Below are 24031 nucleotides of genomic sequence, written 5' to 3'. Positions count from 1 at the left end.
GACCACATATGAGTTCTACATATTCAATGATTGATTTAAAAAAACGATATATGGAAGATGTAAAAAAAAATGTGCATGTAACATTTATAACTGATTGTACTCCCATCACCCAAACCCAACGTGGCATGATTTCCCTCACCAAAGAAAAATGATTATTTCACAACCTTTTTGCACAACTTTCACATAATCAATACACATTGGTGAGACTCATGCATGATAGAACCTATATGCATGGGTCCCACCAATGTGTTTTAGTTGTAAGTTGTGTAAAATAAGTTGTATAATGGGAAGTGTTACAAAAACACCCATTACACACTCTCATCTCATATGGGGTGGGACCTACCATAACATGGACTCCACCCCACGTGAGTGGGAGTGTGTAATGTAGGGAAATGCTATAGTGTACACTGCAATCCCACCCGTCCTACGTGGACATCATTTTTTAACTTATTTGATTTCTTAAATAAAAAACAAACCAAAAATGAAACAAAACCAAATGGGCGGACAAACTGACTAAAAGTAAAACAAAATTCAAAATTTACTCTCTCTCTCTCTCTCTCTCTCTCTCTCTCTCCCCCACCAGCCAGCCATTCCTTCTTTACTGGCAGCATCTCCATCGGCGAGGACCTTTCCCCCAACTCAACCAGTTGCATCTCTCTAATTGCCGTCTTCACCGGCGACGGAACGAAGGTTAGATTTTCTGATTTTTTTTTTTTTTTACATAAGGCACGATCTTTTATTATTATTATTATTTTAACATTTTCTTTGTTCTGGGTTCAATTTAGTTTGTGGGTGGAAGATGAAAGAGGGTGGCATTGGGTGATTAAGTTGACCGGTCGTCTAAGCATTTAAACTCTCTGGGCATCAAGAAGGTTTTTTTTTTTTTTTTTTTTTTCTACAAGTGCAAACACTAAATTTTTCTTCTATTGCTTCTGGATGTTGGCCATTTGCTGGAGGATGTGGAAAATGAGAAATCTCTTTGTCGTTCTATTGCTTATGGGCTTTCACAAGTTTTCACTTTTTCAATCTTATTTTGTTTGAATTTCAATTCTTGTTTATGGGTTTGTCGCAATTTACATATATAGCTAATCCTATCATTTATTACAAATTTTGATTGAAGCAATGACTGAAATACAGATTAAATTTGTTGTTTTGTTTTGCTAAGATCTTATCTGTTATTCATGTCGATTTCTTAGATGTTACCCCTCTTATTACCTGGTCCAGTTATTTCTTTTATGGACATAGTTGTTATGTGCTTGGTCTATATATATTTTGCAACTTTGATAAATTAGGAAAACACATTTAAGGTTAAATTGTTGCTTCAATGGACTATTAGAGTGATTTAGCCAGGAGACTCCATATATAGAGAATTGTGTTTCCTGGCTAAATGATTTCTTTTTCAAATATAGTCTTAAGTGTGTGTGTATATGCATGTTTTTGTGTATGCTGGAGTTGAAAGTAAAATGGGAATATAAAGGGGAAGTCTGTTGTGTGTTTTGTCTTTATAAATATCAAACCTAAATTGAAATTATTCAATCACTATGCTGAAATTAAATAATGCAAAATGGAATTATAGGCATATAGGCATTATATTATCTTATTATTATTGCATTGGTAATTCTAGGCCACCTTTTGTTCTCTTAAATGGAATTTTCAAGCTCACGCCTGGAGAATGAGGGCGAAGTTGAATATCTGAGTACACATTCCAAATGACAACAATTCAACCGACGAAGATGGACCTGAATTTGGTTAGGCTTTTAACTTTTGTATTATTTATCTGAACTCTGTATTATTGATTTGATTTTTTTTTTTTTTGTATGTGATTTAGACTTGGATGATAAGGATGACAATGAGCCACAATACAAGATGATAACTGTGAATGATAAAGTTGAAGAACCTAAGAAATTAATGATGGAAAGATAGAAGTCGCAGGTACATAACCCTTGCATGTATTCACCAAGGCAAACCAAAAAAAGGCGGAGGTGATTGTACAAAGGCAGTTCCAAAAATAATTAGAACGCAGTGTAAAGCCTGGATTTGTGCAACATTGCGTGTTGATGGAAAGTGGTTTTTGAGTAATGTTGTGGTAGAGCATAATCATTGTTTAAGCCCAGAAAAACAAGGTTTTTAGATACTACAAGAATATAGATGCTGCGGTGAAAAGAAGGCTTGAGCTAAATGATAGAGCCGGAATACGTAAGAATAAGAATTTTAATTCTTTAGTTGTTGAAAAAGGGGGGCATGAGCAGCTTACTTTTGGGGAGAAAGATTGTGGGAATTATATTGAAAAGGCAAGAGAGATTCATCTTGGCAAAGGAGGTGCTCAAGCACTTCGGAATTATTTCAGTAGAATGCAAAAGCAGAATGATGGGTTCTATTATGTGATGGATGTGGATGATGATTATAGGTTGCGAAATGTGTTTTGGGTTGATGCAAGAAGTAGGACAACGTATGAACTTTTTGGGGATGTCATTACATTTGACACGACTTACTTGACCAATAGATATGACATGCTATTTGCTCCTTTCGTAGGTGTGAATCATCATGATCAGTCAATACTTTTGGGGGCAGCACTAATATCAAATGAGAATACTGAAACATTTGTTTGGTTGTTTAGTACTTGGTTAGAGTGCATGAACGGCAAAGCTCCAAGTGCAATTTTAACAAATCAAGATAGGGCAATGAAAAATGCAATTGCTATAGTTTTCACAAAGAAAACTCGACATAGATATTGTTTATGTCACATTATGAGAAAACTGCCAGAAAAGTTTGCAACACATGCTCAATTTAATGGCATTAAGAGTGCCTTTAATGTTTGTTTTTATGATTCTCAAAGTTGTGATGAATTCGAAGAAAATTGGAAAAATCTACTTTAGACTTATAAACTTCATGACAATGCATGGCTGAATGGGTTATATAATGAGCGGACTTTTTGGGTGCTGACATATATGAAAGATACATTTTGGGCTAAAATGAATACTACACAGTGGAGTGAAAGTATGAATGCGTTTTTTGATGGTTATGTGCACTCAAAGACTACATTGAAGGAATTTGTCCACCAATTTGATAATGCTTTGAGGAGAATGGTTGAGAATGAGAAAAAAGCTGATTTCAATTATTTTAATCGCATGATTCCATGTTTAACCCCATATCCTTAAGAGGAGAAATTGCAAAATGTGTACACCATTGTAAAGTTCAAAGAAGTTCAGGGGGAGTTTATGAAAGTTGTAGGTTGTAATAACTCTTGTCTTACTGATGAATGTGCAATTTCTATCTATCAGGTGATTGAAATTGGTGTCGTTAATAAAAACATGAAAGACGTATTACATTGTGTTTACTACAATGAAGAAAATGAAGAAGAGGTAGAAGTAAAGTGCACTTGTGCATTGTTTGAAACAAGACGTATTTTGTGCAGGCATGCCATTTCTGTGCTATTGTCAAAAAAGGTTCCAACATTGCCACCAAGATATTGTCTTACAAGATGGAGGAAGGATCTAAAGCGAACATACACATTGTTGTCGAGTAGTTACGACAATTTTGGTGCTAACTCTGATGATGAAAGATATGACAATTTGTCCAAGAATTTAAATGAATTAGCATCGCTCGGATCAAAAGGCAAGCACATTTACAATACGGTGATGAAAGGAGTTGATGTGTTAAAAGAGGAATGCCATAAATTAAGTCGCATTTCACTCGCATCTTCCAGCTGTAATGAGGTCGTTCAAAGTAATAAAGCTTCGTCGTTGCAAAGTAATAATTTGCTTAGTCCTGTTAAGGTTAAACGTAAAGGGAGACCACTAATTAATAGATTGGTGCCAATAGTTGAACAAGCGGCGAAGAAGATACAAGTAACAAATAAGCCATCAAGCGACAACAATGCCAAAACAAGTAGAAGCAAAAAACAGATTTATTCATTTTTTTTCCCCGTAATTTTGAAACACATATATGCCTTACCTAGGTTTATCTTGCATTTTGTTTGAAACACATGAACCTAACCATTTTTTAATTGTATACCTCAAAAGCAAAGCAAGATTAAGCGAACAAAAGTCAAACTCCACTGCCTTCAATAATTGATGATCAACACGGTCATTTAGTTCGTACTCAAATATTTTCATAAATTTGTGGATAAATATAACGATTTACTTGATGCCATTTTTTTTAAAAAAAAAAAAAATCAAACCTTGGGTTGTCTCATTTGTGTATTAGGTTGGGGTGCTCGTTGATCCAACAAGGGAGTTATCAAGATTGGTATATGAGCACAATTTTGAATGGGCTTTCCACATAGCCCTTTCAAGATGTGATTTGTCCATTGTGTCTTGTCTATGTTCACAGGTGAATTTGTCTCATCTAACAATGCGCACAAACTCAACAATATGTTTATAATTTTATTTTATTTTTGTGAAAAATTATGTTTTTTTGTGAGTTTGTGAAAATTTGAAGTGTTCATTTAAGATACGCATGTAACTGATGCAACAAAAGCTTTATTTTCAGGTTGATTTACAATGGATATTGTCTGTAGTTCCTCTTCCTTTGAGCCAAGGAGTATTGCTCTACCTTCTGTGGCAATTAGCTTGTGATATTAGTAACAACCCATCCCAAAAACTTACTTGGATGACAGTCGTGGCCAATGCAATAATTCCAACCGACCCAGCGATTGCAGTGCATGGGCAACCCATCTTATTTTAAGTCTATAACATTTTCAACCATCAAAGTACCTTGCCCATACAAGCTAGTGTTGAACTTTCAAATATTCATTTTTTGATCAATGTCATCAATTTCATTATCATGACCTCTAAATAGTTCTAAAGTTATTATATTTGTACTTCTACCATGGTCAGGTTATGTAATTTTGTGATTGTGAAATATTCTTACTATCATGGTCATGTAATTTTTTTTATTTTTTGTATTGTAATGCTGCCTTCTTATTTTTTGATTTAGTTAGAACTTGTTGAGTTGCCACTATATTGGAACAATGTGCAATGACATCTACTAGCTACGCTTTTTTTTTTCTTTTTCTTTTTCTTTTTTTTTTTTTAAAAAAAAAAATTATAAAAACATTTGTTTTCTTTTGCAAGCACATAAATGTTTGTTATTATTGAATCTGACAATTCAAACCACTAGACATAAGTTTCTAAAATTTCCATCATAAGCAGACAAACCCACAAATAGACAAAAACAACAAAGGGAAAAATGGAATCAACGTATGTTTAGAGAATTAATATCTATTTTCATTTTGGTTAGGGGCTTGCATGGGCGTGGTGAGGTTATAATGAAACTTAAGTTTGATGATAAGTCTTCCACATATGTAAATTTTTGATAATTAATAAGCAACAAATCCGTGCTAATAGTAAACATGTATTGATCAATACATATCAGCCTCTTGTGCAAAATCCAAAGTCAAGTCGCATTATACATCCTCTTACTCCTATTACATATAAGGTGAAGCCATTTACAGGTACGAATGGTTACAAAAAGTTAATTAAATTACATATTGTCTAGCTTATGTGTAAAAAGCATGATATCAACAAAGATCATCATATCCCATCTAGACCAAGCCATCATATTAATCAATTTGTTATAACCATTTAGGTGTAAGCATGACCTTGGTGGTAGTTGAAGTCCACTGCAAACTAAATTCTAAACAAGCCTTGAAGCTTGAAGCCATTCATGAGTATGGCACACCTAACCTTCTAAAATCAAATTTTAATAAGTCGTGTACTCATTTATATTGCCTACTACCTCTAAACTGTAAGAATTTGAATAAAATTTGAAAATGGTAGCTTATCCTAGTATGCCGATCATATTTTCTATCAATAATCAACAATGTAAAATTAAAATGTATCTGTTAAGCTAAAAGATTAAAATAGATAAGTTATAACTCAAAGTATAGGTACATAAGTCAATTACAAAAAAGACAAGCTATATTATATTTTTTGAAAGACAAGCTATATTATATTTTTTGAATGCTGTGGCTCTTGCAACTCATCCCTTTGCTTCCAAGAATTCGTAAAGTGACTCTTGCAGCTCATCATACAATTCCCTGTAAAAAGCCAATTACAAAAACCACATCAAACCAAAGTTTCATAACCCAACCTTTGAATGTTGTGAAAACAAAGAACAAGAATATGTTATTTATTCTATATAATATAAGGAAAATGAAAGTGATAATGATTACTGTGGTCATATTAGGATTTAAAAAAAAATGAAAGGTTTGATTCCTAGTCTCTGGCAGAAAGGTCAACCAAGAATGGCAAAGATACGGGTTATGTGCTCAAATGGTATACACAATTATTTGCATCCAGCAGTGACTGGCAGATGTAATGTTACCTTATGACATTAATGTAAATAAGAAGAACAACAGCAAATAAAATAAATTGGGAGGGGAAAATGCCACGGAATTATAAGACACTCTAGATATTCTACAACGAATAAAAAATGCAAAAGAATTATCACCAACTGGAAATAGCAAGAAACTTGATTTTAATTGCAAGTTTACTTAAAAAGATCATAAGAAATCACATTTGATTAAAAAAAGAAAGAGAAGAAAAGGCATTGACAAGATAATTCCCAACTCACAAGAAAGGGTGGAGGACAAAGATTGCTGTAAAGGGCAGAAACGGGAAAAAGGAAGAAGGGACAGGGGAGACACATGGAGAGTGTAATATATATTCTTCTACCCAGGACAATTTTAAAATTATTTCCCCTAGTGTATGATGCTCAAAGTTAGGTGGTCCATTGAAGCAACAATTTACCTGTAAATGCCTTTTCCTAATTTATCAAAGTTGCAAAAGATATATAGACCAAGCACATAACAACTACGTCTATAAAAGAAATAACTGGACCAGGCAATAGGAGGGGTAACATCTATGAAATTGACATGAATAACAGATAAGATCTTAGCACAACAAATTTAATCTCTATTTCAGTCATTGCTTCAATCAAAATTTGTAATAAATGATGGGATTAGCTATATATGTAAATTGCGACAAATGAAAGAAAATCCTTGAGTCTCTCTCAAAGGAGTCAGATCAATGGTCAGATATATTATGCTAAGATTATAATAGTGTTGTGATTGAAACACTGAGATCCTCCTAACATGCCCCCATTCTAGCGGCATCTTATTTCTTCATGATATTGTATACTTTCTTTAAATGTGAGGAATTGCAAGTCAATCTTACAGGGAAACATTCCTCTACGTGGGTGGTGTTTCATCATATTTATTTTGTTATTGGTGATACATGTGCGAGCACTTACATATACATCTTCCTATAATTAGATGTCAAGCATTCTTAAGCTTTTTATATTTTTAGCTAGGCTTGGCAATTCGGGTTCACGGGCCGGGTTCGTGTCAACCCGGCCGACCCGATTATGTAAACGGGTTCAACATGAACACGACCCGATTATTAATCGAGTTGGAACCCGTGACCCGAACACAACCCGATTAATAATCGGGTAACTCGAATACGACCAATAAACACGATTATTGAACTGTGAAGGGCTGGCGGTTGAACAGAACCGCTGAAGCCACCGAACTGTGAACAATCAGAACACTCGCAATCTCGCAGATTTGTGAGAGTTTGAGAGAATCAAAGGGAGAAAAGTAGAGATGGGAGTGGACTACAAACTACTACAACATACTGAAGGTGAACCGGAATGCAAGCGAGGAGGACCTGAAGAAGGCGTACAAGAGGCTGGCGATGAAGTGGCATCCGGACAAGAACCCGGTGAGCAAAAGGGAGGCGAAGGCCAAGTTTAAGCAGATCTCCGAGGCTTATGACGTGCTCAACGACCCTCAGAAGCGTCAAATCTACGACGTCTACGGCGAGGATGGGCCAAGTTTAACTGAAGACTGAAGAGTGAAGGCAGAGTCGCAGAAATGAGAGAGACAGAGACTGAAAGTGATGAAGGGCGTGCCGGCGTGCGGGTCAGCGGCTAGGGTTCTTAGTCTTTTATCTTTTGCTTCTCACTTCTTCGTTCACGAATCAAGCTTTCTATTTTTATTTTTTTAAAAGTAACCGTGTCATAATCGGGTTGAACCGATTATGACCCGAACCCAATAATGCTATACCAAAACTCAAAATTTTCGTGTTGGGTTTGCGGGTCATGTCAAGAATTGCCAAGACTATTTTTAGCTTACATAAAGGTAATTCACTAAGCCATTCATTATTTTAGCTTAAATAAAGGTAATCTTTCAAACTCTTGTTTTATGATATTCACAGACTTGATGTCTTTATGGGGTTTGGTGAGCAATTAACAAAGGCAACGCTACATTTCCCTTAAAAAAAACTCGGAAAATAGACTACCTTTTCAATCTATCAAATCCAAATGAATCAAGTTTCAGCAAACTAAGACAAACCCATAAACAAAAACTGGAATTCAAACAAAATAAGATAGAGAAAGTGAAAACTTGTGAAAACTCATAAGCAATAGAACAACAAAAAGATTTCTCATTTTCACATCCTCCAGCAAACGGCCAACATCCAGAAGCAATAGCAAAAAAATTTAGTGTTTGCACTTGCAGAGAAAAAAAAATACCTTCTTGATGCCCAGAGAGTCAAAATGCTTGGACGGCCGGTTAACTTAATCACCCAACGCCACCCTCTTTCATCTTCCACCCGCGAACTAAATCGAACCCAGAACAAAAAATATGTAAAAAAAAAGAAAGAAAAGAAGAAGATCGTGCCTCATGTAAAAAAAAACAAGGAAAAAAAATAATCAGAAAACTTAAACTTCGTTCCGTCGCCGGTGGAGACGGCAATCAGAGAGATGTGGCTGGTTGAGTTGGGGGAAAGGTCCTCGCCGATGGAGACGCCGCCGGTAAAGAAGAACGGCTAGTTGGGGAGAGAGAGAGAGAGAGAGTTTTGAATTTTGTTTTACTTTTGATCAGTTTGTCCGCCCATTTGGTTTTGTTTCATTTTTTGTTTGTTTCTTATTTAAGAAATAAATAAGTGAAAAAATGTTGTCCACGTAGGACGGGTGAGATTGCGGTGGGATTGCAGTGTACACTATAGCATTTCCCGTGTAATGTGAGTATTTTTTAAAAAAATGTTAAAAATACAACAAATGTATCATTAGTGTATAACCCAAAGACACGTTGGGTTGACATCCAACCAAAATATCGTGGGAAGTGGAACTACGTCACGTTGGACGGGGTTCGGGTGATGGGAGGTTTTTTTTTTTTTTTTTTGTTTGACATGTTCACACAAGAGGGAGATGGAAGATTCGAACTAGTGACATCCGCTTCATGAGGCGTAGTCCCAATCAATTAAGCTATTTCTTAGGACGGGTGATGGGAGGTTGAAAAATTGTATCGGTATTTATTTATTTATATATTTTTTTTATGAGGCATCGGTCTTTATTTTAGAATTCGCGCTCATCCCCTCCAATCGCCCTTTTCTCTCTTCGACACACTCCATCCCCCGTTCCCCTGCTGTAGCTCGGCAACACCGAGAGAGAGAGAGAGAGAGAGAGAGAGAGAGAGAGAGAGGAACTCTCCGCTTGTAGCTGCATGGTAAAGAAGAAAGGAGAAGTAAAAGGAGGGTGAAGCCAAGAGAGGGGTTTGGGCCATAGGAAGCAGGTATGGTAGATTCTCAAGCTCTTGCTTTTGATTTTGTTGTACCCACTGTTAATAACCTACGAAAATCATGTTAAATTGTTAGGATTTCACTTAGGTTTGATTTAGGTTGAAATTTTGGGGCTTTTCCTATTCGGTTAAGAGGGTGGCCGGATGATGTTCTCTTGACGTGGGTTTCGTTTCTTGGCAGTATTTTAGTTGCGTGTTCAATATGTTGGAGTGGATTGTTGGTTGTTGGGGCTCCAGCCGTGTGTGAATGGGTTTATTCTTTGGGACTTCTCTTTCACTATAGCCGTGTGTGTTGATTTAAGAGATTTTGGGTTTTCTAGTGATGCTGTGTCCGGTTGGTGAGTTTGATTTTTAGGAAGGTTTTGTTCTGTTGTTCCTCAGGTTGTTGTTGTAAATTATTGGAATAAGTTACTAGTCTAAGAGTGCGTTTGAGATTGCGATTTCGTAGACAAAAAATGCAATTTTAAATCAAATCATAGAAAATTAATCATTTGGGAATTACGTTTTTAAAAAATTGCAATTGAAAACGTAGAAAATTGCCTTTTCAAATCGCAGCCTAGTGATGCTTTTTTGAAATCGCAAAATTTTAAAGACTAATTTGCGATTTTAAATGCCAAACCGTGATTTTGCCAAACGCTTAACTGTGTTTTTAAAAATTATTTTTTCAAATTGCACATTTTCAAATCCTATTTTTACGTCGTACCTTTTGAAATTTCAAACTCAAACGGACCCTAAATGGCTTAGGAACATAATAATTAAGGGTTTAAAGTGTGATCAGATAAATGAATAATAGGTTATTGTGATGTTTAATAGAATATAAATGAAAATGAAATGGTTAAAAGGAAAGGATAGTAACTAATAAGAATAAGTAATAATAACAAATGGGAATGAGAATAGACTACGAATGTGAGAAAAATGAGTATAAAGAATAAATTTAAGATCTAATAAGGAGTAGATAGTTAGATATATTACAATGTGAGATTATAGTTTAATCTAATTAAGTTATGAATCTATTAAATCATTAGGGTTCTATAACCAAATTACTCGGATGTTTACCTAATTAAGGATAAAATATTTATTGGGATGTTTTAAGGTGAGAATGTCATAGGATTTTAAATTGCCCAAAATAACTCTTAAGGCTTTAGCAGGTAATATTAATAACCACATGATATTATGGAAATACTTAAATAGGTTTTGAATCCACTTAATAGAGTGATGAAATGTTTAAGGCATTAATTTACACGTTAAAAGTGGTTAAATATTTTAACAGATTAAATTTAATGGATTTAGTTTTTTAAATAAATGAGGTCTAGGTAATTTAAGGATTATAAGAAATGTAACCCAAGCCTAATAACGCGGTAAAAGTAATTTAAAGATTTATTAGAAGTATATTAAAATACGAATTAGGAGTTGGGGTTCTTCAAAGGAATAAGGAAACTGTTAGGCCCCAAATTAAGAAGTCTAGGATTGTTATAAAAGAAAAAAAAATTCTGTAAACATAGAATAATTACGATCAGTCACGTGTTGTGGTGGATGGGAAGTCGAGGCTTAACGATATAAATAATATTTCTTCCTATGAATAGGAGATGAAATTTCAATAACAGAAGGTTAAAGTTGAATAAGAGTTTGGGAAAGTTACTCAAGTATGATGACATTTTAAGAGTTCAGTTTGATGTGTTACTAGCACAAAGAAGGTTAATGGTGCCGGGTTAGTCTTTAGGGAAGCGAGAAATCCTACGTGAGGGCTTGCAAGTAGGTTGTCTATGAAATATAGTTTAAGGTTTAGTAGTCTAGCCGCGTCTAACAGAGCGATAAATTGCAGGCATGTAACATGGAATGAGAGGACTAGGAATGAAATAATCCTCCAATCTAGAGTACACGATAATTGGTTTGAGGGAGAAACCACAAAAAGAGCCAACGAGGTAAGTATAACTGTATAACTACTTACTGAGACTTGATACATATTTTTAAATAATGATATTTGTTTTATAAATTGAGCTTGATTAGTTTATGAAATATAATATCATTTATTTTTGATTTTTTTGCCTTATGAAATGAAACATGATATGCATCATGATCATGATATATGTATTGCGTACATGTTGCATAAAATGATAATAAGACACTTTAATATTGGGCGAACGGACCCTAGGTTGGGAGCGAGCGGGCCCCATCACTGGTAACGTAATAATAAGGCAGGTGAACGGCCCCCAACACTGTAAAGGAAGTAATAAAAAGATTAATAAGGTAGACCAAAGGGTGAACGGACCCTGAGGATGCTACTAAGGGTGAACTAACCCCGAAGATGCTACTAAGGGTGAATGGATCCATTAAATTATTAATCTGTAATGGGTGTGAACGGGCCCCAATAAGCCGCAGGGTAATAGCTCCTAGTTCGATGTGAGAGAATTAAAGAAATACGACTATGGCTTTGCATTGTATATGAGTTGATGTTATGTTTTATATATTTTATTAATGTTTTATGTTTGTTTTCTTGCATTAGATGTATGCATATGCATACGTTTCACGGTTATGGGACGTGGAATGTGTGTATATGCATATAGCTAAGGTTATATGTAGTAAAGACTTAGCTCAGAAAAATGATAAAGAAATTTTTATATAGTATTAAACAAACTCTACGGTGCTTATTTTATCAACTATGATTTTAAAGTGAAAATAATTATTTTATACAACATAACATAGTTGATTTGTAATCATATGTGCTTATCAAAAAAAAAAAAAAGATATTGTAATCATATGTGAAAAAAGGCTCATAATAAAGACAATGATTTTTTTACTTACTAAGACCGCGGACTCATTAATTCGCCTATATAAATGTGGTAATCCAATCCCACAATTACATAGATTTTGATGCAAGTTGAGAGATTAGTGTAGACCCATATGCAAGTTTAGAAGCCTATTATTGAAGTACTCAGGTATCCCTAGCTTGTGGAGTGCTAACTTGAAACAAGAGTTGTATACATGCTACGTGTGGCATTTTTGTGTGATTTTGTATAATCATCAAGGTTTAAGTTGTAATGACTTTATGTAATATGATAGAGGCTCTAGTGTGTTTTAACTTTTATTGATGAAATCACAAGGTCAATTCAAAAAAATCATAAGGTCAATTCAAAAGCAAAAATTTATTCAAGTGATTTTCCGCTGCGCTAATTTATATATAACTATAAGGTAATAGTATTAGCGTCACGTGGAAATTTAATCATTTTCACTTTCGCCCCTGTAATATAGGCGGGGCGTTGCACCAAGTGTAGGGACCAAGCCAAAGGAAAGGTTCGAGAATCCTATCAGCCATCAAAATGACTGCATCGAAGAAACATCACAAGGAGAAAGTTGTTCGTCGTAGGTAAGTCGAAATGATTCATTCTTCTTTCATCTGATTTGTAATTTTTCTTTTTGTTGTGATTCATAGAGCTAGTTTGTACCTTTTGTTCCTACTTTCAGTGTGCGAGTCATAGACTCGCTTTATTGGTGGAGTTGTAGTTGATTTTGGCTTTAGGTAAATGCATTTTTAGATTAATTTATTAATTAACTTAGGAAGTTGATGAAATTTGAATTACTAGTTTTTGAGATATATGCAAACAGATATGTATGTATGAATGTATGCACATAAATATGTATGAATGTATGTACATAATGGTTCTGAGAATAGGGATTGTGCAGGGAGGAGAAAGCTGAAGAACCGGAAGCACCAAAATATAGAGACCGTGCGAAAGAGCGTAGGGAAGACCAAAATCCGGACTATGAAGCCACGGAATTGGGTTCTTTTCATGCTGTTGCTCCTCCTGGCCCTGTTGATCTCCGCTCAGCTGATGCACAAAAGTTTTCCATAGAGAAGAGCAAGTATCTTGGAGGTGCGTCTTATCATCATAAAGAAGTTTTTCCCATTGGGTTTCGAAGGAGAAAATCTTACCAAGTCATAATTTTTGCTGCTTCCTCTCTCGGGTTTTGAATATCGATAATTTATCTGTCTTTTATTTGATATGTTATTGTGGCTCCTATATATATATATTGTTTTATCTTTCTTGTATATATACATACATGTGAACTTATTGTTTAGTGGCAACATTTTAACATCAACCAGAATGGTCATGCAGTTTTCAATTTGTATAACAGTTTCACAACGGTGCACAGTGCTTCAATTACCATAACAGTTGATGTTGCTTGGAAAGTCAAACCATTTTTGAGCTTCTTATGCAGATTTGCTAAACATATCATATTTTCGGCTGTATGAATGCTTGTTCAGGTGATGTGGAGCACACACATTTGGTCAAAGGTTTGGATTATGCTTTACTCAACAAAGTAAGAAGCGAGATTGACAAGAAGCCAGATGGTGGAGATGATGCCGATGGAAAGTCTAGGTATTTGAATTTCAAGTATCTGTCTAAAACATGTAAATCCATTTTTCTAGTTTAACACTAAAAAAAGAAAAATGAAGGCTGTTTTGTGGTTTAAATATTGTGAACAAATGGCTTCTTTTGAATTCATAAAAAAAAAAAAAAAAAGGGCTTCTTTTGAAGCCTTATATTTTTTCATGAGTTAATTATCTAGAGGATTGTAACTATTGAAACTGTCAAAAAGATGTGATCTTCCCCCCCCCCCCCCCCCCCCCCCCCCCTCATGCTCTGATTTTCCCAAATTCTGATCGGTTGATTTATGGACATGATGAAAGTAATTGATGGGTGATGATTAACTTCATGTGATCAAGATGTACTCGCTACATTCTTTTTTATTCTTACTGTTGGATTCATAAAAAAAAAAAATGTCCTCTGTTAATGTCATTTTGGTCTTTGTAATTGTTTGCACCAACACATACTAGTTATTTACTGACAGAGCCTCTAAGGAAGATCAACAATTATCATTTCGCACTGCAACTGCAAAGGTGCGCTGACTTCTTGCAAATACAAAGCTATGGAACCGTGTTTTAGATTTAGTTTATTTAATGAATAGTTTATTGCTCCTGGCTTTTGCATAAGTCATTTGTACTAATGTCTTGTATTTGTGCTTCAGTCGGTGTATAAATGGATAGTCAAACCCCAGACTACTATCAAGTCAAATGAGATGTTTCTTCCTGGTCGAATGGCATTTATTTTTAACATGGTAAGAATATTTGTTGCTTCTATATGCTTGCCCGTTGGGAAGTCCCATATTGGTTCTTCCTTATATGAGTTCTATTGTTTTTTTCTTTCTTATGCCATCTACAGAGTGTAGCTAGTTCAACGTACCATGCATCATAGGCACTTATTTTAAAAGTACTGTAAGCTTGCTACCCCTCATCCAGTTTAACAAACAGATCTTAGATTATTCTGTTTATAAGAAGCCAAAGTAATGATGTCACATTGGACCTTTATTTCCTTTTTTAATCTACTGTTTTCTTTCTCTGCTTCTCTATGATTGATCAAAATATTAGATCAAATGAGATCAGCAAACCTTCCTATATCAGCCTATTAAAACCTAAATCTTATTCTTGATACTTTTCACTAGCAAACTCTAACTGACCCTAACCCTTTCTAGATCAAACCCTTACCGTAATTCCCCAAATTAGAGGTAGAAGTTGCAGGATTCAGCTGCTTCCCTGCATCTTGGAGGCTTGGGCATCTACATAGGTTTTTCAACATGCCATAAATGGTTGATCTTGAATCCATTTGGTTTGGGATTACTGGACAGTCATATTACATATGGTGCTCCACCCAATTTGAGATATGCATGAATACTTAAGCATTAGAATGTAAGGTAAGGGACCAAACAGTAGTTGAATTATAAATGATTAAATTAAACTTCTGGAGAATTGTGTGGTAATACTTTTAAGGAAGGTCATATAAGTATCATACATAAGGTCATAGAAGTGTCATACATAAGGTCTGGTATGTTATAGCTCTCATTTTATGTATTTGTCGATAACCACTAGTCTGTAAGCTCAATCTCCTGACATAAATTTCTCTTCTGCATGCCAGGAGGGTGGATACACTCATGACATTCCAACCACCTTGCACCGGAGTAAGGCTGATTGTCCAGTACCTGAGGTTTATATTTTCTTGATCCCTTGCTGGAATTTCTCCTTTAATGAAGGGCAACTTATCTGATTTAGGCTTGTACTTTGCAGGAAATGGTTACTGTCAGTGTTGATGGTTCTGTGCTGGATCGAATAGCTAAAATTATGTCATATCTTCGTCTTGGCTCTTCTGGGAAGGTTCTCAAGAAGAAGAAAAAGGAGAGAGATGCAAAAGGTAATTGCTGCATACAGCTAGGAGATAGGCATTACAGTTCATTTGAAATCATTGTACTGGAAGAAACGTCTTTTTGATGTTTTGCCTGAACACCTGAGAATGTGGCTTCTATCCTGCATGTGAGAATGGTCATTTAACTGCTCTACTCTAACGGGCATTTCCGAGTTAGCACAGTTTTCTGGAGACAAATTGAAGTGTTTTGAATATAGGCATGTTGCATGTTGCATGTTGACTGATTTGAGATAATGAATCCCAAGATTTTCTGTGATGAGTAAAGAGATCAGATTCTATTGTCTGTTTTGGTATTCACGTGCAATTTTCATCTTTTATCATAAACATGCTTCTTTCTGGGTCATTTATCTTATTTATCTATGTAATCCAAGTTCTTTGAGTCTCTCTCTCTCTCTCTCCATTTTTTATTACAGGTAAGATTTTGGCAGCTGGCAATGAGTATGATGATGAGGATAAGCCATCAAAGCCTAACGGTGGGATGCCCAAGCATCAAACTGAAAGAGAATTTCTTCCTCCACCTCCTCCAAGGAAAAATCATCTTGATGCAAGAGAGAAACAAGGCCCAGCAGTTGCTAGAGCAGAAGAGGATGACATATTTGTTGGAGATGGTGTTGACTATGCTATTCCGGTTAAAGACTTGAGCCAAAGCCCTCTCTCAGAGGACATGGAAGAGTCTCCTCGAAATAAGGAAAAGCCTTCCTATTTCACTGAACCTGCTTATGGTCCAGTCCAAACCTCTGGGCTGCCTGAAGAATGGCAAGGAACGGTTAGTTTATCCTAGTAATAAAAAAAATTAGAAAACTCAGGTTCCAATTTATGCCTACTTTCCCTCAAGTTTTTGTATTTTTCTTGTTGAAATTGAGTGTGTCTGTCCCATTGTCTAATAAGTTAATTTTCTCTGCATTTACTTACCTTTTGGTTTCAGAATGGATATGATGCAATGCAAACACAAGCATTGGCTGCTGGTTACCAGGGTGAGTGGCAGGACTACCAATATGCTGAACAGCTGGCTTACCCTGAACAATATCTCCAAGCAAACATGACTTATGAAGTGGAAGCAGGCATTCCACAGGATCCACGTTTTATGACTCAAGAAGAGAAGGATCGGGGTTTAGGGTCTGTGTTTAAGAGGGATGATCAGAGACTTCAACAATTGAGGGAGAAAGATGCTCGAGAAAAGGATCCCAATTTCATTTCTGAGAGTTATTCTGAATGTTACCCAGGGTATCAAGAGTATAACCGGGAGATTGTGGACAGTGACGACGAAGATGACTTGTCCAAAATGGATATGGGTGGACGAGTAAGTGATCTTTCTTAAGTAAAAGAAAATTTGTTCGGTTTTGCATATCATCGTAGGTATAATTGATGCTTCGTTTTAATAACTTACCTCTTAATTGGTTTTGAATAGCAGGGAGTATAATATTCTTATTAAATGAAAGATTTTTCTTTGACAAATCTATATGTTTCTATCCTCAAAAATGTCATCCCAGAACTTTGTGAGGAGCTACATGTTTCTGTGCTGCTATGCCATATTCTTTTATAGAAATGGTTACCGTAACGTTATTGGTCTTGTAGAAGTGAAACATGCTTATAACATTGTTGAGACACTTTTCAACAGGCAAAGGGTCGTCTTCATAGGTGGGACTTTGAGACAGAAGAGGAATGGGCAACTTACAATGAGCAGAAAGAAGCCATGCCGAAAGCTGCGTTCCAGTTTGGTGTGAAGATGCAAGATGGTCGGAAGACACGAAAGCAAAACAGGGACCAGAAGCTAAATAATGAGCTGCACCAGATTAACAAGATACTTGCTAGAAAGAAAATGGAGAAGGAGATGAATGGTGAGGGTGGCCACCATTATGACGATGATTCACAACCTGGAAAGAAGCTTCGAATATGAAATATGGAAGTTAATCTTGCGTTGCTAGTTTTCTTTTGTACTTAGAAATTGATTGCACTTAGTTTTGTTGTTACAATTGAGCTTTTCCAGTTCCTTTGCTAGAATTATTCTCAATCTGTTTATAAGACAGAATACTGTAAGTATTTGGAGTTTGGGCAGAGTCAAAATTATGATTTGAAATGTTCATTGTAATGAATAGTCCGGCTAAATATTCTATCTAACTTGATGGTCAAATTTTGAGAATACAAAGACATTAAAAAAAAAAAGAAAGTGTTGTTTGAACATGGAAATCACAGTTCGAGAGGCGGTCGTAGAGCAGGAACAACAGTGCTATGACTTGGCAATAGCTGCTTCTACTTTTACAAAGGGCTCTCGGCCAAAGCTCGCTCTTTTCTTGTATATTTTTAGGATAGAGTATACTCTGTCCGCCTAAACGCTCATCCCTTGTTAGAGTTACCCCTCCAAACTAGGTTCATTATCTACAAATTATCAAAATGTTTCGAGTTTCTCTCTCTTTGGCAAATTTAGCTGTTAGTTAGGATAGAAAATGTAACACGTAACTAGCACGTGCGCTTGAGTCTTTTGGGCATTATTAATTTGCTTATATTTTGTATGAAAACACACCGTTTTAATCATAGTACTAAAAAATAAATAAAAAACCTACAGCAAGTTGGAGATGGTTATATGGCTGCAAAGCTACTTCCTAATATAATAGAAGAGAACGGTTGTGTACACTCACTTGTTTATATGGGAGTTAATGCAGCCAGTGGCAAACCCAGCCTTGTAAATATGGGTATGGGAGGCCCAAATTGAAAGAAAAAAAAAAAAAAAAAAATTGGGGGGGCAAAATTAAAAAATTAAACAAAATTAAAGGTAAAATTTAATATAATTTTTTTTTTTGGGAAAATTTTGGGAGTTGGGGGGGGGAGGCCCCCATATAGGTCTGCCTTTGAATGAGCCACCCTTTTGTTTGGAGAAGGATATTTGAAATGGAGAGCCACTGGTTCCTTATTCAAGAGGGGCAAAATTGTCAAAAATAAATGAAATCACAATTTTGTCCATCTTAAAATAAGGAAGGGGCTCCTCTCCATTTCAAATGAAATGGAGAAAATCATCCTATTTCTCTTTGTTTGGGTGGTGACCGCACAGACATTCCCATCAAATAAACTTTGTAACTTTTTTTTTTTATACAAACCAAGAGAAAAATTAATCATGCAAAAACAACTTAGGTGCACAAGTTTGTCATGTGTGGCATTTTTTTCATCTAAATTAACAGCCAAATCTGATATAAGGAATAGCTCGAAACATTTTGGTAGTTTGTAGGTCCAAATTAAGGTGCAAGTATAAATGAGATGATAAGTTGGAAGGTAAGGTCGTAGGTTCAAGTCCCGCACGTATAACTTATCAATAACAAAAAATATATATATTTTTGAGGGAGGGGAACAAAGTGTAATTTAGCCTTACTTTTATCATTTTGAATGTCTCAGCTCAAGCCCACAGACTAACGAATAGGGCCTGGACTAGGACCAGGACCAGGACCAGGGACCCATGGATTATTACTTGCGTTTACGGAACTAAAAAGAAATCGTTAGCTTGTTATCTGAGGGAGCGAGCCCGAATTTCATTGGCATCTGTTTAGACGACAAGTCTGTGACAGCGTGTCAGCTCACGTTGTTTTGTGGCTCTTCGGTTTATCTACGAAACTCTTCTTCTTCTTCTTCTTCTTCCTTTGGTTGGTTTGATTTGTGATTGGAGGCCCTAGCAAATTCCAAATCTCTGGATTACATAAAAAGGTACCTTATTTATCATTCTGTTCTTCTTTCATGTGTTTAATTTTCTTTGGATTGAGGTTACGTTGGAACTTGGTTTTTTATCCGTTTGAAAACCCTAGTCCGAAGCAAAATCTAATTCATGGCCGTTGCCGATTCTTTCTTTGATAGCGTAACTTGTTCCTGATGGTGGGGCTTATGTAATTCCTCTATTTAGCTTCTTTCTTTTTCTTTTTCTTTTTTAATCTTGCAAATCGACAGAGAATTACTGCGTTTTGCATGCCCACGCCCGAGGAAGTAAATTGAGGATCTCTGTGATTTCTTTGACATGAGTATTATTATAAATACTGTGTAGAAGCTCCTCGTACCACAATTTGGAGCTTAATATGGTTACCGTGCTTACTAAAATACTTGGGTCTTTCTGTTTCTGGTTTTTAATTTAAGAAAAAAAAAAAAGTCTTGTCTTAGATCCTAACATGGGTGTCAATATTCAAATTTCAGTGCCATCTCTTATTGGGTTTCTATCGTTATAGTTCATGGCAAACTTTGACCCAAGAATTTCATATTCTTCACTTTCTAAGATTGAAAAGGACAATGCCAAATTCCGCTATGATGATGACTTCACTGATTCTCCATGGGCTGTTCCACAAGCCCCACTAGGCTCAAATTCCTCTAAACAAGATTACTCGTACCAGTTCCCAATTGAATCTGATGATTTTCTTGATGGAGGATATGATTCTAGTGATGATTCTCGGAATTCCATGCAAACTAATATGCCTCCTGAAGTGAACTTGAAGAATGTTCTCAGTGGTATATTTTCCATTTTGACTGGCCAGAACAAATCGGTTCCAAGTCTCACCACAAATCAACAACTCCCCAGTACAACTGTTTCCTTTCTCGGGTCTGGAAAGAATGGAAACACGGACCTGCACTCATCTGTTTACATACCCAGTGCCCCACCACTCCTCGAGCCTAGTGGGGTTAATTATAGCGCTTACAAAGAGGTGTTGGAGGCTGAGCCCCCTGAGTGGCTGCGGGATAGTTCTACTACAGTTTGCATGCAGTGCACTGCTCCGTTCACAGCACTGACTCGTGGCAGACATCATTGTCGGTTTTGTGGAGGGGTTTTCTGCAGAGCATGTACCAAGGGGAGGTGCTTGTTACCTGTTAAGTTCAGGGAGAGGAATCCGCAGAGGGTATGTGATGCCTGCTACGATAGGCTCGATCCTTTACAGGGTATTCTTATTAACACCATAAGCAATGCCATGCAAGTAGCAAAGCATGATGTGATGGATTGGACATGTACAAGAGGATGGTTGAATCTTCCTATCGGTTTGTCCATGGAAGATGAGATATACAAGGCCTCCAATACATTGAGAAGCTACTGCCAGGTGTGTTTCTGATTTGCATTACATGTCAACTTGTTTTGTTTCTGTAAAACTAAGATTAATTTCCTGCTTTGTAATTTTGTAGATAGGATTGTGAATACTAGGTAGGTAGTCCAGGCTAGGTTCTAGATTATGCTTTGGAGCTTTGTTTCTCTGTTGACTCTTTGTTTCATTTCTTGTACTTGTCAACTAGCTGGTCATGGTATTTTAGAAGTTGGTACTTCGTTTACATTTTAAGTAACCATGTCCTGTACGTAGCGATTTTTTAACTTTCTTCATGGTGTTTGTTGGAATGTACAGGTTACTAGGTTGAATCCTGATAAGTCCATACCCTTGGCAGTTCTGAAAGGAGCGAAAGGCCTGGCAATCTTAACTGTTGCCAAAGCTGGTGTTCTGGTTGCTTACAAACTTGGCACAGGTTTGGTCATTTCTCGAAGGTCAGATGGATCATGGTCTGCCCCATCAGCCATACTCTCTGTTGGCTTAGGATGGGGTGCTCAGGTAAACATACAATTGGTTCATAGTACTTCTATAGTATATTTCCAGTTGTTATTACTACAAGAACGTTTGTTATTTCCATTTAAATAGAAGGCTTAGGAAAAAATATCGGATATGCATGTTTTTGAGGAGGATTCCTTTTAACTAGATATAAATTTTAATCTTTTGGCATTACTAGCTCAATTTTTGTTGTAGTTAATTAATTTTATACTTACCATGTGTTTACAGATTGGTGGTGAGCTGTTGGACTTCATAATTGTGCTTCACGATTTGAAAGCTGTTAAGACATTTTGTAGTCACTTGCATTTTTCTCTCGGTGCTGGTTGCAGTGCTGCAGCAGGACCTGTTGGGAGAGTGCTGGAAGCAGATCTTCGTGCCGGAGATAGAGGTTCTGGCATGTGCTATACTTACAGTTGTAGCAAAGGTATTGTTACATGAATTAGGTTTTGTCTGTGAAGTGTTGGTTATATGAATAATTAGAATCGTACACTTTTATGTCATGGTATAGTGGTATGGGGGGGGGGGGGGGGGCAAATGCAATATTCATTTTTGCAAGAAGGTGGTACAGGTAGCTCAAGGATGTTTTTTTATGAGATTCTCCCCATTCTAATGTGGTTTATGCATACTTTGTGGTAGCTTGAAAGTTCAAGGAGAACAGTCTTACATCTTTGAACTTTGCAAATTATGACAGGCGCATTTGTGGGAGTGTCACTGGAAGGGAATGTTGTTGCAACAAGGATGGATACCAATTTACGCTTCTATGGCGATCCTTATCTCACTACATCTGATATTCTACTTGGGATGGTGGACAGACCAAAGGCTGCCGAGCCCTTGTATACTGCCCTTGAAGACCTTTTCTCCAGTGTACGGTGATAGTTCCCCGATTTCTCTGCAATATGGCATCTTTCTGATGGATGTGAATGACCACTGGGATAGATCAATTTATAGACACGTGCTTGGATTCTGATAAGGATTCCTCATCTTAGATCTTAACTGTGAAAAGTTCTTTGGGGTTGTTTCGTATTTTCTGAATGAAGGGATGTAGTCGATGCCACAGGCAATTTGTTTCCATACCTTGATCTCTTGCATCTGCAATTGTCATACCAATCGGTTTATTATGATGGGAATACACTTATTGGGACTTTTACCTGTATATATGCAATAGAATGATACAGTCTCTTTAATTTGACCGTCTACGACGTGATTACTTCTAGCTAAATTGTCTGTCTTGCCATTTGGAAGTCGCGTTCTAGGTTGCATATTATGGTTAATAACCTGAATGGTGTTTTGCTATAATTAAGGGGCTGCTTGATGTGCCAAAATGAAGGAAGAGCATGTGTGCTACGGAGTGTGTCAAAGAAAGTTTTGGAAGGGCTCTGGGGACCTTCCCTCATAACATGATACCAATTGCTTGCAGCCAAACCCTAAAGCGATATTTCAGCCATCACCTGCGGCTTCGGTACTTCGTCTGGCAATAGGTTCACGAAGTGAGAACAATAAGAGAATAACTTCTAACAAGACCTGGTAAAATCAGGTTTTTTTTCGCCCTCCAATAAAAATAAAATAAAAGAAAAAGAAAAAAAACCACGTCAGCATAAAACACAAAAACTGAAAAGAACTAAAATTATTCGTTCTCTCTGAGCCTAACTCTCTACAGTCTCCACCTCTCCCATGGCTTCTCACCATCAAAGCACTATTTGATGTCGCAAGAATCCACTAAAGTTGAACAGCGTTTTTATGACCGAAAAATTGAGTGCTAAAAAGTCTTCCTAAAATTAACGTCGTTTGGTCTTTATCAGTTAATCTACTCCCACTTCCACCATGGAAGCTGTACAAGGTCCCCCTCTACTACTTTCCGCTACCAAATTCGAACCAGACACCGAGAAAATAAAATGGTCAGTTCGGCGAGTTTGGTCAGTTTGTTGAGTTGTGTTTGTAAGTAACGTGGTGTCTTGCAATCAGCCCTGCTAATCTCATTTTAGGAAGCGTGGGGCTTTTGCGACGTGAAATCAGACATAATTTTCTTTCATTTTTCCTGATTTAGGTGATTTAACTAAATAAATACCCATTTTGAAAAATGAAATCTTTTATGATTCCGCGAAACCTCCTTAAGAATCTATCCATTTTGACATTGCACGTCATTTACAATATAATCCACTTAAATAAGAGTAATGCTAAATGCCATCCCATGTTCTCTTTGTGTTCTCTTTATAATTGATGTGACTTTTAAAACTACCATTAAATTTGTGATAGATCACTATTGAATAAATCTTCTTTCGCTTAACTTATTCACATCCTTCTTTAACGAAGATAATTCAAACCTCCACATGAATCCTTTGGAATTGAATTACCAAATGCACATTACTCCCGTGAAGCTATAGGGTGCGACGTATTTAGTAGATCTTTTTTTTCTTTTTTTTAGAAAAGTACACATAACTCCCTGAAACTACCACCTCATTGTCAATGTCTCACATTCCTCCCAAATTATCAATTGTGTCAATCTCTCCCTTTAAATTATTGAAAGATGTCAATGTCTACCCTAATGACAAAAATAACCTTCATAAAATCATTAACACCTTTTTTTTTAAATAAAAAAAAATCTAAAATAACAAAATGTTATAAAAAATAAAAAATAAAAA

At 36.2% G+C, this 24031-nt stretch overlaps 2 protein-coding genes, 1 long non-coding RNA gene and 1 other non-coding gene across 7 annotated transcripts; 3 read left to right on the top strand and 1 right to left on the bottom strand.

The window, feature by feature from the left end:
- Window positions 1–5843: 5843 nt before the first annotated feature.
- On the bottom strand, window positions 5844–8891 carry LOC133858178 (uncharacterized). Its single transcript, XR_009898462.1, has 2 exons — window positions 8536–8891; window positions 5844–6040 (listed from the first exon to the last, which is right to left on the bottom strand). It is a non-coding gene; the product is annotated as an uncharacterized LOC133858178 (long non-coding RNA).
- A 462-nt stretch (window positions 8892–9353) lies between these two features.
- Window positions 9354–17929, top strand: LOC133857198 (suppressor of mec-8 and unc-52 protein homolog 2). Of its 3 annotated transcripts, XM_062292368.1 has the most exons (12): window positions 9354–9577; window positions 11406–11505; window positions 12833–12947; window positions 13265–13455; window positions 13848–13962; window positions 14435–14483; window positions 14612–14701; window positions 15556–15624; window positions 15705–15828; window positions 16254–16606; window positions 16766–17140; window positions 17459–17929. In XM_062292368.1, the coding sequence occupies exons 3-12, from the start codon at window positions 12901–12903 to the stop codon at window positions 17735–17737; spliced, it is 1692 nt and encodes a 563-aa protein (XP_062148352.1). In that variant the 5' UTR covers window positions 9354–9577; window positions 11406–11505; window positions 12833–12900; the 3' UTR covers window positions 17738–17929. The 3 variants fall into 3 exon arrangements, with proteins under 3 accessions (XP_062148352.1, XP_062148351.1, XP_062148353.1); XM_062292367.1 differs by lacking the exon at window positions 11406–11505; XM_062292369.1 differs by lacking the exon at window positions 11406–11505 and having other exon boundaries at window positions 9354–9582.
- On the top strand, window positions 14256–14340 carry LOC133858200 (small nucleolar RNA R32/R81/Z41). Its single transcript, XR_009898478.1, has one exon. It is a non-coding gene; the product is annotated as a small nucleolar RNA R32/R81/Z41 (small nucleolar RNA).
- Window positions 17930–19348: 1419 nt separating the features above from the next.
- Window positions 19349–22628, top strand: LOC133857560 (uncharacterized). Of its 2 annotated transcripts, none has more exons than XM_062292823.1 (5): window positions 19349–19530; window positions 20008–20897; window positions 21195–21395; window positions 21621–21816; window positions 22084–22628. In XM_062292823.1, the coding sequence occupies exons 2-5, from the start codon at window positions 20043–20045 to the stop codon at window positions 22263–22265; spliced, it is 1434 nt and encodes a 477-aa protein (XP_062148807.1). In that variant the 5' UTR covers window positions 19349–19530; window positions 20008–20042; the 3' UTR covers window positions 22266–22628. The 2 variants fall into 2 exon arrangements, with proteins under 2 accessions (XP_062148807.1, XP_062148808.1); XM_062292824.1 differs by having other exon boundaries at window positions 19350–19530; window positions 20088–20897.
- Window positions 22629–24031: the final 1403 nt, after the last annotated feature.

This window comes from Alnus glutinosa, chromosome 14 (genome assembly GCF_958979055.1).
Source record: "Alnus glutinosa chromosome 14, dhAlnGlut1.1, whole genome shotgun sequence".
NCBI classification, from domain to species: Eukaryota; Viridiplantae; Streptophyta; class Magnoliopsida; order Fagales; family Betulaceae; genus Alnus; species Alnus glutinosa.
Note: the sequence above shows the minus strand (reverse complement) of the source record. Positions and strands in the feature narration are given on the sequence as shown.

What these genes read in the sequence shown, in the direction of transcription:
- LOC133857198 (XM_062292367.1), top strand. Translation starts at nt 12,901, where the DNA reads ATGACTGCATCGAAGAAACATCACAAGGAGAAAGTTGTTCGTCGTAG. An exon ending in GATGCCGATGGAAAGTCTAG is followed by an intron (nt 13,963 to 14,434) that starts GTATTTGAATTT and finishes ATTTACTGACAG; the next exon opens with AGCCTCTAAGGAAGATCAAC. An exon ending in AAATGGATATGGGTGGACGA is followed by an intron (nt 17,141 to 17,458) that starts GTAAGTGATCTT and finishes ACTTTTCAACAG; the next exon opens with GCAAAGGGTCGTCTTCATAG.
- LOC133857560 (XM_062292823.1), top strand. Translation starts at nt 20,043, where the DNA reads ATGGCAAACTTTGACCCAAGAATTTCATATTCTTCACTTTCTAAGATT. An exon ending in CATTGAGAAGCTACTGCCAG is followed by an intron (nt 20,898 to 21,194) that starts GTGTGTTTCTGA and finishes TGGAATGTACAG; the next exon opens with GTTACTAGGTTGAATCCTGA. An exon ending in GCTTAGGATGGGGTGCTCAG is followed by an intron (nt 21,396 to 21,620) that starts GTAAACATACAA and finishes ATGTGTTTACAG; the next exon opens with ATTGGTGGTGAGCTGTTGGA.